At 44.0% G+C, this 12,768-nt stretch overlaps 1 protein-coding gene and 1 long non-coding RNA gene across 14 annotated transcripts in view; one reads left to right on the top strand and one right to left on the bottom strand.

Moving 5' to 3' along the window:
- MYPN (myopalladin) overlaps positions 1-12,768 on the bottom strand; it is a 346,898-nt gene that overhangs the window by 80,084 nt on the left and 254,046 nt on the right. For all 13 annotated transcript variants that reach the window (XR_008846301.1, XR_008846300.1, XM_056530264.1 and 10 more), the window contains one exon: positions 11,680-12,624. Coding sequence is in view for 11 of the 13 variants with exons in the window: in XM_056530264.1 (XP_056386239.1) it covers positions 11,680-12,624 (945 nt within the window). In the remaining 2 variants the exon portion in view is untranslated. The remainder of the gene's footprint in view (positions 1-11,679; positions 12,625-12,768) is intronic.
- LOC130282244 (uncharacterized) overlaps positions 1-12,768 on the top strand; it is a 44,862-nt gene that overhangs the window by 11,349 nt on the left and 20,745 nt on the right. The window lies entirely within an intron of this gene.

Here is a 12,768-nt window from a genome sequence, read left to right as displayed (position 1 = left end):
TTCATTTTCACAAGTGGTAAAAGGAGAAAATGTCATTGTAAATTTGTAAGTACATTTTTTTGGAGTAAGGACATACCTCATGTCTGGGCGTAAACAGCATGCACACCGGTCTCAGAGGTGCCGGAGATCAGTCAGGGTCCTTGAGCTGTGTATTTCTCCTATGGAGCCAGAACAGTGGGACCCCCCCTCAAGGGGCATTACATTGGGTAAATAACTGGGGTACACTAAATAACTAAAATGGGGTACAGTGGGACATAAAATTATAAAACAGGTTATGTTCCCAGAATGATAATCCAGAGCATAGCCAAAACTAAAAAATATGTCCACCCCAAACCCTATGCTCTGAATCATCATTCTGGGAATGTGATCTGTGTGGCCGTCCCTAACCTGTTGCCTAAAATGCGCACCCCGCTCAGGTGGAGAGAGCGCTGCGCATTTGAGGCAACGTAAAAAGCCCCTGATGATAGTGACTCAGTGACCCATGACCCATTTTTTATTAAAAAAAATACCCCCAGAGGTCTTATCATGTTTTTTTTTTTTTTTTGATTAAACATTTTTTTGGGCAATTTAGTGGTTTTATGGGGTTAAAACTTGGAATGTACTCTGGACTTAGTACATTGGGGTCAAATTGTGGAAAATTCAAATGAAGAGGGAAAATTTAGTACTCCATGGAAGTGTGATACTCCCTGAAGCAACCTTAATGCAGAGGCCCGGCTGATCGGGGCAAGTGTCACATTGAGTGATGGTGTCCTTCCGAATCCCCCTCTTGTAACACACTCAGCATTTTTTCTGGGCTCGTCCCTTCTTTCCAGTGTGGGGGACCTCACCTGGAAAGTGTTGGCCTGGGACGATCCTGGCACCTATATTTCCAGTTCCTTGGGAAGTCCGGCCTGCTCTTTCCCGGTCGCCAAAGATCAGGACCTTTAGGACTTCTTCTTGGAACTGGAGGAATGTCCCTGTGTTGCCAGCGTACTGGGACAGTACAAAAGAGTTGTACATGGCAACCTGTACCATGTAGACCGCAACTTTCTTGTACCATACGCGTGTTTTCCGCATGGCGTTATATGGCTTGAGGACTTGATCAGAAAGATCAACTCCCCCCATATACTGATTGTAGTCCAGAATACAATAGGGCTTGAGGACCGTTGTTGTGGTACCTCGCACAGGGACAGGTGAGCTGCCGTTACCATGAATAGTGGTCAGCATAAGGACATCCCTCTTATCCTTATACTTGACCAGCAACAGGTTTTCATGGGTAAGGGCACGGGACTCACCCTTTGGAATAGTGTCTTAACAGAATTTAGAGGGAGGCCTCTCTGGTTTTTCCGCACGGTCCCACAAGCGGACGTCGATCTGGCGGTAAGGGATGTGAACAGAGGGATGCTGCTATAAAAGTTGTCCACGTACACGTGGTAACCCTCATCCAGCAATGGGTGCACAACCTCCCAAACGATTTTCCCGCTAACACCCAGAGTGGGGGAACAATCTGGGGGTTCAATACGGCAATCTCGTCCCTCATACACTCTAAACTTGAGAGTGTACCCGGAGGTACTCTCACAAAGTTTATAGAGCTTCAAGCCATATCGCGCCTGCTTCGAGGGAATATACTGGCAGAAGATGAGTCTCCCCTTAAAACTGATAAGAGACTCATCAACCGAGTGCTCCCTAAGCGGTACGTAGACCTCCAAAAATTTGGCCACAAAGTGATCGATGACCGGCCTCACTTTGTAAAGCCGGTCATGGGCGGGATCACCTCGGGGTGGACATGCCGCATTATCTGCATAATGCAGGCATTTCCAAATGGCCTCGAACCGCTTCCGTGTCATGACCATACTGTAAAGCGGGGTCTGGTATAGGACGTCCCCGCTCCAGTACTGCCTGACACTTGGCTTTTTGACCAGGCCCATATGCAGCAAGAGGCCCCAAAATGTCCTCATTTCTGCTGCACTGGCCAAAAAAGAATCCGGGTGGTGGGCGATGAATTGCCTGGCATACAGATTCGTCTGCTCCACCATCAGATTGATTGACAAAACTGTCACTGAAAAAATAACTGAAATAGTCAATTTCAGTGAATCCAGAATTGTCAATCCGGATTCCGGAGTCGCCAACAAACTCCGCAATCTGTGGCTGATAAGCCTCAGGGGGTCTCCAGACAGGTTCATCGTAAGGGGGCTCCAGTAAACTTGTCTGGGGGGTCGGACTCCTAGTACGAGCGGCATCACCACTCGCACTAGTGCCGGCCACTGGGCCACTATCATGGGGGTTGCGTGGCCACGCCTGGCGGCGTCTCCGCCGCCATGCAGGGGGCTCATCATCAGTACTAGATGATGAGGAGGACGATGAAGAACACAGGAATGTTGGATCTTCATCGTCCTCACTGGCAGATTCGGAGTCGGAGGCAAGAAAAGCATATGCCTCCGCTACCGAAAATGCCCGGCATATGCCTCCGCTACCGAAAATTGGGGGGGAGGGTTATGTACTGTGTGTGTGCTTGGTGTAACTATGTATAACGGTGTGTGATTAGAAATCACACACCGTTATATGGGGGGGAAAAAATGCTGCAGCCCAAAAAAAAAATGGGGGGGCTAATGCAGCGCCCTGAACCCCTAATAGGGCCCGGGTCACACTGAAAAACTGCAAAAGACCCTTGGGGACCTATTAGGGGGTCGGGGGGGGATTTTTCTTTTTTTTAACTTTTTACCCTACCTTTCCCTGGATTGTATTCTTTCCCTGATCTATGGGGGGCTTCTTTTCTTCTCTGGGGGCTCCGATCTCGGCAGAGGGGGGGTCCCGGTCTTCCTCCAGCAGCTCTGACCGCTGACTGAACTCAGCCAGCGGCGGGAGCTGCGGGAAGATGCTGTTAACCCCTCCCCTGCTGGCTGCTATTGGCTGGACGATCGTCCAGCCAATAGCAGCGATCCTGGGGGGGGTGACGAAATCGCCACCTCCCCATAGATACAGTGGGTGATAGGGGGTGTATCATACACCCCCGATCACCTTGTATCTCCGGGTCAGCGGGTCACACGTGACCCGCATCGCCGGAATAGCCGCAAATCGCATGTGTGAATTCACATGCGATTTGCGGCAATCGCGGTCATGGGGGGGTCTGATGACCCCCCTGGGCATTTGCACGGGATGCCTGCTGAACGATTTCAGCAGGCATCCCGACCCGATCTCCGCCCGGCGCACGGCGGGGACAGGAACTGCCCATGACGTAACTGTACGTCATGGGTCCTTAAGGGTGTCGGGATGTAACGTTACGTCATGGGTCCTGAACGGGTTAAAGGGCCAGTGCTCATTTAATTAAGTGTCTACACCTGCACCCTGTCCTTAAATATCAGTTCCTCCCTTGGTTCCCTGCCGGATCTTTGGTTACCTTGTGCCATAGTGAAATCTGTGTCCCTGTTACCGTGTACCGGTTCCTTGCTACCTTACCTCCCCTGCACCTGTGTTACCTGCCCTGACCTACTGCCATCTTCCCACGTCCTGCCAGTCTCCTTATGTGCCAAACCACCTTCCAGCTGTGTGGACTAGTCGTGCCGGGGGTAGAGACCTGTAAGTCACTAGATGTAAATGGTATCAATTATATGGGATGCAGGGCTCCTATATAAACTAGTATATACCACAATATATACACTGTACGGGGGAGAATATTAGTAAAATTGTTTTTGCTTAATATACAGTAAATGTGGTCATAGTGTTGAGGGTTTATTTTGCCCTTGTCTAGTGCTTTTTGGTAAGTGCAAGACGTTATTATATGGTAACTATATGCTGTAATAAATACAAATCATTTGAGGGCAGGGCTGATGTAGCTGTTAGTAAAGGTTTCATGATAAAGTAATATCCAGCAGGGACAGTAGTAGGAGTGTATCTATGTCTTTGTTTTTAAAAGTTATGATATCTATCTATTTATCTGTCTATCTATCTATCTATCTATCTATCTATCTATCTATCTATCTATCCACAAGACATAATGTACAGTACAGGAGGCCTTACAATGCAGGCCAAAGGTACAAAAGGAGCTAGCTATGGCTCTAAAAATGGGGCTTGTGCTCCAGATCTTTTCAGACCTTAGAAACAACACTGATCCTACCCAATTATCTCTGAGTGTAAAAGGTAATCTGAAACGTGAACAATTCTTCATTTTCATAAAATATTATATTCTGTGTGCAAGTTCCACACATAGTACATGACACATGTATGCCACAGTGTATGCAACATGCAATAGTTGCTTGTCAAACAAGTCTGACATTTATGTGCTTACCTAGACTTGATGGACATGCGTCTTTTTTTTACCATGCCATGTAACTATGTACCATTAAAGGGGTACTCCCCTGGAAAAAAAAAATTTTAAATCAACTGGGGCGAGAAAGTTAAACAGATTTGTGAATTACTTCTGTAAAAAAATCTTAATCCTACCTGTACATATCAGTTGTTGTATGCTCCACTGGAAGTTCTTTTCTTTTTGAATTTCCTTTCTGTCTGACCACAGTGCTCTCTGCTGACACCTCTGTCCATTTTAGGAACTGTCCAGAGTAGGAGAAAATCCTAATAGCAAACCTATCCTGCTCTGGACAGTTCCTTAAAGCGCAACTGTCATGAAATGTTGGTGCAATAACCTGCACAAAGCCTTTGTACTGTGTGCAGGTGGTGTGTATAACAATATTTTTACCTGAAATTTGGCGGCTTTCATGACTGCAAAAAAATGCTTTTATTCAAAGCCACTGACGGTCGGATAGGCGTGGCACGAGGTATGCAATGCCCCGCCAGTGCAGCGCCCACCCCCACATGCCTACCCTGTATGTCAGCGCTGGGACTGCTGTGCGCCCTTCAGCTAATCTAACCTGCATGCCACTGTGTGTCATCCAGCAAGCACTCGCTCCCGTCACCATCTTCCTCCTCAGTGCGCCTGCGCAGTGCTAGGTGCAGAGAGCGCGGTTTCTCTCTGCTCCTAGTATCAAAAACTAACCTGATTGCGCGCTGCTCTGTGCAGGTGCACTGAGGAGGAAGATGGTGGCGGGAGCGAGCGCTTGCTGGGTGACATACAGCGGTGCGCAGTTAGATTAGTTGAAGGGCGCATGCGCTGGGACCTGTGTGTCAATCACACAGCGGTCCCAGCGCTGACATACGGGGTAGGCATGGCGGTGGCGTGGCATTGCGTACCTCGCGCCACACCTATCCGACCGTCAGTGGCTTTGAATAAAAGCATTTTTTGCAGTCATGAAAACCTGCAAATATTAGGTAAAAATTGCTATACCCACCACCTGCACACAGTACAAAGGCTGTGTGCAGGTTATTGCACCAAAATCTCATGACAGTTGCGCTTCAAATGGACAGAGGTGTCTGCAGAGAGCACTGTGGTCAGGCAGAAAGGAAATTCAAAAATAAAAGAACTTCCTGTGAAGCATACAACAGCTGAAAAGTACAGGAAGGGTTAAGATTTTTTAATAGAAGTAATTTACAAATCTGTTTAACTTTTTGGCACCAGTTAATTTAAAAAATAAAAATTTACAAGGGATTACCCCTTTAAATAGATTTTTAAATTACTTCTATTAAAAAATCTTAATCCTTCCAGTAATTATTAGCTGCTGGATACTACAGATGAAATTCTTTTCTTTTTGGAACACAGAACTCTCTGCTGACATCATGAGCACAATGCTCTCTGCTGACATCTCTGTCCATTTTAAGAACTGTCCAAAGTAGGAGAAAATCCCCATAGCAATTATATTCTGCTCTGGTCAGTTCATAAAATGGACAGAGATGTCAGCAGAGAGCACTGTGCTCGTGATTCAGCAGAGAGCACGGTGTTCCAAAAAGAAAAGAATTTCCTCTGTAGTATTCAGCAGCTAATAAGTACTGGAAGAATTAAGATTTTTTAATAGTAATTTATAAATCTGTTTAACTTTCTGGTACCAGTTGATAAAAAAAAAAAAAAAAGTTTTCCACCGGAGTACCCTTTTAACCAGTTAAGGACCCAGGGCGTACCTGTACGCCCGTGGGAATTTCGGACCAGACCGGGATGACTGCTGATATTGATCAGCAGGCCCCCCGTGCAAATGCCGAGGGGGGTCATCAGATTTGCGGCAATTCCGGAGACCCGTATGACCCGGAAAATAAGACACCCATGATCCCCCTGAAGGGATAGGAGAGAGGTGGCAGGGGTGCGACCACTCCTATCCCTGCTATTGGTCGTCTAGAAGCAAGGGCTACAGTTTGGAGATCACTGTGCAGTGGTCTCTAAACTGTGGCCCTCTAGATCTTGCAAAACTACAACTCCTAGCATGCCCACACAGCAGTTTGCTGTCTGTGCATGCTGGGAGTTGTAGTTTTGCAACATCTGGAGGGCCACAGTTTGGAGATCACTGTGCAGTGGTCTCTAAACTGTGGCCCTCTAGATCTTGCAAAACTACAACTCCCACCATGCCCACACAGCAAACAGCTGTCTTGGCATGCTGGGAGTTGTAGTTGCGTACCTCCAGCTGTTGCATAACTACATCTCCCAGCATGCCCTTTGGCGATCAGTACATGCTGGGAGTTGTAGTTTTGCAACAGCTGGAAGCACACAGGTTGGAAAATACTGAGTTGGGTAACAGAACCTAACTGAAGGTTTTCCAACCAGTGTGCCTCCCGCTGTTGCAAAAGTACAACTCCCAGCATGCACAGTCTGTCAGTACATGCTGGGAGTTGTAGTTTTGAAACAGCTGGAGGTTTGCCCCCCCCCCCCCCCCCCATGTACAGGGGTGGGTTTACAGAGGGTTTCCTGCTTCAAGTTTGAGCTGCGGAAAATTTGCCACCGCAGCGCAAACTCCTAGCGGGAAACTCACTGTAAACTGTCACCGGTGCGAATGTACCCGAAAAACACTACACTACACTAACACATAATAAAGGGTAAAACACTAAATATACACCCCCTTACACTGTCCCCCCCTCCCCACCCCCCCCCCCCAATAAAAATGAAAAAGTATTGTACGGCAGTGTTTCCAAAGCAGAGCCTCCAGCTGTTGCAAAACAACAACTCCCAGCATTTCTGGACAGCCACTGACTGTCCAGGCATGCTTGGAGTTTAGCATCAGCTGAAGGCATCCTGTTTGGGAATCACTGGCGTAGAATACCCCTATGTCCACCCCTATGCAATCCCTAATGTAGTCCTCAAATGCGCATGGCACTCTGTCACTTCGGAGCCCTGTCGTATTTCAAGGCAACAGTTTAGGGCCACATATGTGGTATTTCCGTACACAGGAGAAATTGCACTACAAATTTTGGGGGGATTTTTCTCCTTTTACCCCTTATGAAAAGGAAAAGTTGGGGCTACACCAGCCAGTTAGTGTAAAAAAAAAAAAATCACATGTTGCCCCATACTTTTTATTTTCACAAGCGGTAAAAGGAAAAAAATACCTCCAAAATTTGCAAAGCCATTTCTCCTGAGTTCGGAAATACCCCATATGTGGGCATAAAATGCTCTGCGGACGCAAAAGGCTCAGGAGTGAGAGCGCACTATGTACATTTCAGGCCTAAATTGGTGATTTGCACAGGGGTGGCTGATTTTACAGCGGTTCTGACATAAATGCAAAAAAATAAATAAAAATTGAAGGCCAAGTGTGTTTACAAAGCCCCCATAGTGCCAGAACAATGCCCCCCCCCCCTGCATGTAACCCCATTTTGGAAACTACACCCCATGTAATGTAATAAGGGGTACAGTGAGCATTTACGCCCCACAGGTGTCTGACAGATTTTTGGAACAGTGGTCTGTGAAAATGTAATTTTTCATTTGCACAGCCCACTGTTCCCTTCTGAACCCTCTAGTGAACCCACAGAGCATTTGACATACACATATGAGGCATTTCCCTACTCGAGAGAAATTGGTTTACACATTTTAGGAAGATTTTTCTCCTTTTACCCCGTGTAAAAATTAAAAAAAAACTGGGTCTACAAGAACATGCCAGTGTAAAAAAAGAAGATTTGGAATTTTCACCTTCAATTTGCTGCTATCCCTGTGAAACACCTAAAGGGTTAACAAATCTTTTGAATGTCATTTTTTAATACTTTGAGGGGTGCAGTTTTTATAATGGGGTCATATATGGGGTATTTCTAATACCCCTTCAAATCTGAACTGGTCCCTGAAACATTTAGATTTTGGCAATTTTGGGAAAAATTGGAAAATTGCTGCTATACTTTGAAGCCCTCTGATGTCTTCCAAAAGTAAAAACATGTCAACTTTATGATGCCAACATAAAGTAGACATATTGTATATGTGAATCAATATATAATTTATTTGGAATGTCCATTTTCCTTATAAGCAGAGAGCTTCAAAGTTAAAATATTTTTTTTACCACTAACATCAAGTAGAATATGTCACGAAAAACAGTCTCAGAATCAGAATGAAAGGTAAAAGAATCCCAGAGTTATTATTGCTTAAAGTGACAGTGGACAGATGTGCAAAAAATGGGGACCGCCAGAATCTTCGCTGCGCCACCCCGCTCGCTCTGTGCATAATTACCGGCGATACAGGGGCCGGAGCATCGTGACACCATGGCTCCGCCCCTTCGTGATGTCACAGCCCAACCTCCTTAATGCAAGTCTATGGGAGGGGGCCGTGACATCACGATGCTCCGGCCCCTGTATTGACAGTCATTACGCACAGAGCGAGCGTGCTCTGTGCAGTAATAATAGAGGAGTGCCACAGCGGAGATCCCGGGGGTCCCCAGACCCCAGCGATCTGACATCTTATCCCCTATCCTTTGGATAGGGAATAAGATGCTAGGGGTGGAGTAACCCTTTAAGGGGTTAACTTTCTGGCACCAGCTGATTTGAAAAAAAAAAATCCACTGGAGTACCCCTTCAAACTATTTAGTTTGACAATAAATACAGTATCATGTAGAATAGAAATAACTGGCAGTAAAGTAGTACTAAATCTTAAGAGTTGCCATGCAGTTTCTGTTGGAGAGACGCTGCACACCCTGGGCGGTCCAGTTGCAAAGAAAACCACCATGTCAAGAGAGTTTCATGCAACAGTTATTGAAAGAGCTTCATGTGCACTCAGTCATTACAAGTCATACAATAAATTACAATCACACAAAGCATGACAGTACAATACACAGCAAATGTTCCCTAAGCTATACATTGCACGGTATGCTACTCTAACACTCCGTTCAATCCTGTAAGAGGAAAGCACAAGAAATCGAAAAACCAAACAATACAATCTGTGATTGTGGTAGGGACGAGGGCTATGGGGCAGGGCTGGGGGCATGGGGGAGTGGGCGACTGTGTGGGGTTAGGAAGGGGACACACACGCATCCAAGCAACAGTGCTTTATTAACAGGATGCAAGACGTGATACAGTAGCCTTGAAAGCTGTACTTCCCAGAGGGCCTACGTTTCCTAATGGCATACATTGCCGAATGAGTGAGAGTAGCGCTGGAATTACGCGTTAGTGAAGATACCAGCACTGATGCGAAAAGGGAGCATAAGGGAACTGCAGTGATCCCTCAACTTACAATGGCCTCAACATACAATAATTTCAACATACAATGGTCTTTTCTGGACCATTGTAACTTGAAACCAGACTAAACATACAATGCTACGGACAGCCCAGATCTGGGAAACATGTAAATGGCTGGAAGAACTGAACAATTAGAATGGGCATTCACTAGTAAAAAAAAAAAAAAACTGTATTAAGTATATGCACTGAATTCTTGTCTGGTAGCTCCCCCTACAGTACAGGGATCTATTTCATGTTCTGTATTACTCTCAACCTATGCCAGCTGCTCATTTGGACATCAAGTAAGGGCGGCTCCATTTTTGCTTTTTTTAGGACACTGTGCGTACGGTACAGGACCCTGAAGAAGCTCCTGTCCTCTACATAGACAGTGATTTACAGCTCCCAGCAGATTTTTCTTACTTTTATATGTAATAACTTGCTTTATCTATATTAGTTAGCTACTTATTTTTGTTTAATCCTTACTTTTTCCTATTTTTGGATGAAATTTTGGTGGCAAACCAATTACCAGTTTACTGTAGAGTTATGGTCTCAAAATACATTGGTTTCAACATACAATGGTCATCCTGGAACCAATTAATATTGTAACTTGTGGGACCACTGTTCAAGAAAACATGCCTTGAACTCTGACTCAGTAAACATGTGGTTCATCCTGTTTCTTAGTAGACAGGAGTAAAAACAGGTGTGCCATGTAGACTTTTTTTTTTTAGCCCTACTCAATGCCTAAAAGGGGCCATACATTTTCACTAACTGTTTACCAAATGTTCATCTGACTAAGGCCATGTTTACATGGCGTAAAATGTGCAGACATTTGAAAAGTGTCAGCTTACCCTAACAGTTCTCTCTCTGGACCTCCACATACACATAAATGTTCAGCCACCCCAAACATTTGTGTGTTGTCAATGGGAAGAGGAAGGGGAAGACACAGCCAGAAAGCCCTGTCACCAGTTTATTCCTGCCAGAACAATAGGATTGGGTGGAAAAAATCCAACACATCCTACCCACTGACTTGATCTGTCGGGAGGCCGCCATACACTTTAGACAGTCACCAATATGGGGCAGGTTTGGTCGACTTAAGTATAAGGTGCGTGGGCATATAGAGGGTAAGGATATATCTGGCAATATACTATCTAGGCAATTTAATGACAGTCTGAGATTGCCTTTTGGTTAGTGTAACAAGGACACTGTAAAGGAGCCTCTTATCAAGTGTAATCATTTTAGTTTTTTGTTACTCTGTCTAGCAAATTTTATTTAAGAAGGTACATTTGAGTCAATACTGTTAACCTTCTACCCCTGCTCAGCAAAAGCTTTACCTCCATCAAATAAAGCTCAGTAAAATATGATCATGATGTTTATCTTATTTATAATCTAATAAAGCAAATAATTTTGACTGACTCAAGGTTTCGCAATAACCTATCAGACTGAGCTTACAGTACATATAAAATGTTGACACTGAGGTTTCACTGCCCAACAGGTGCTGTAGATAAGAACACTAGTGTGGTCTTATTTTTCAGTCACAGAGACCCGCTTGGAAGTTATCAAATAACTAAAGTGTTTTTGTTATCTCTGGTTATGTGTTAGCAATAGCATAGATTTATTTAAAGTGAAAAGCAGACAATTCATTTTTTACATCATCACATGACACCAACATTTATATTGTGGAAACTTTCAGAACATTAGCAGACATTTAATGAAATATCATTCTCACAATGTTTTTTTATTTAATGCTGCACTTTTTTACATTACAGCATAATCTAACTTTGTGGGTTTTTGTGGACTCTTTCCCTGCTTATTTCAGCAAAGTACTATGAGAAATGTATCAAAACATTTGCCAAACAGAGGAAAAATTGACTAGTTGGCCATAGTAACCAATCAAATTGCTTTTAAAAATTTTCTGAGGCCTTTTTGAAAAACAATAAAAAGCAATCTGATTGATTGCTATGGGCAGTTGGTTAACTTTTCCGCTGCACGGTTTTTGATAAATCTCACATACACTGACAGTAAACATTGTTTATACCATTTTCAGGATTGTATGGAGATATTATAATTTTACCAGGTGTCTGGTTGCCTTGTTACTTATATTATTGAGTTATGTTAAGCCTTCCTGCATTTTAGCAATAAATAGCATGTAACACTCACTGTTCTATAATGAATATTAGTTACAAGTATTAAAAAAGTATATACCTTACTTCAGGTGCTGGAATTCCAACCACAATGCAGTCCAACTGCACTTTACTTCCTTCGGTAACTTCCCTACTTTTTAATTTTTGAATAAAATTTGGAGGCTGCCCAATAGTCTCTTCTAGATAAAAAGAGGAAGTTGTGTTTGTTTCCCCTTCTTCTAAAACCTCCTTTTCAATTTCTGGTTCTACAGCTTCCAAACTTTCCGGTTCTTCAGAGACAGTGGCATCTATTTCTGTCTGTACTGGAGGACAGAGAGGCCTCTCTCGATTTTCTGACTGAGTGGTGTAATTGGAGACGTCTTCTTCAAGAGTTCCACTTTTTAAATCACGTTTTCTGCTTCGATTTTTCAATGTCTTTGGCCTGATCCGCTTAGAACTGTTAGCTTTAAATAGCGATGACAGCTCTTCTATAAAATCTGCTGCTTTATTTAGAAACTCTTTCTTAGACTCCGACTCGTTTCCGTAAGGATTTACTCTCTGTTGCTTTTTTGTATCCTTAGTGTCATCTACTGAGTTCCTTGAACCTTTTAGGACATGTTCTTGATGAAAGTTTGAGTTTTGTTCTTGGTCAGTATCGGTTGGGTTGTTTACAGTGCTTACAGATGATCTTACAGAAGATTTGGCTTGTTTTCTCAGTTCTCTGGGCGGGCATTTAAGAATGGACTGCCCCTCTTTTTGTTGTCCATCCTGGTCAATTGACTGTCGTGCCAAATGTACACTTTGGTCTAATTCCTCCTGGCTCAGAAAGGCAGAAAGATCAGAAAAATCATCTGTTCCTCCTAACTCATCAACTTTGGCAGAGCAGAGACTATGATGATATGAGTGGGAGGAGGAGATAGCAGAGCTTTGTTCACTGTTCTCCTGATGTATAACAGATTCAGCTAAGTAGCTCTCTCTGAGAAGCTGGGAAATAGACGTGGGTTCTTCTATATTATCGTCTTGCATGCTGTTGATAAAAACAAGAAGGACCAACCATGTGAATATAATGGTGGCTCATTCTTCATGTACCATAAATATGTTGATGTACGTGGAACATTAATCTGATTACTATGTGGTTTTGATATAAGATAAATAGAAGTAAGTTTAAGAA

This window comes from Hyla sarda, chromosome 7 (genome assembly GCF_029499605.1).
Source record: "Hyla sarda isolate aHylSar1 chromosome 7, aHylSar1.hap1, whole genome shotgun sequence".
Lineage (NCBI taxonomy): Eukaryota > Metazoa > Chordata > Amphibia > Anura > Hylidae > Hyla > Hyla sarda.
This window is presented reverse-complemented; position numbering and strand designations above follow the sequence as displayed.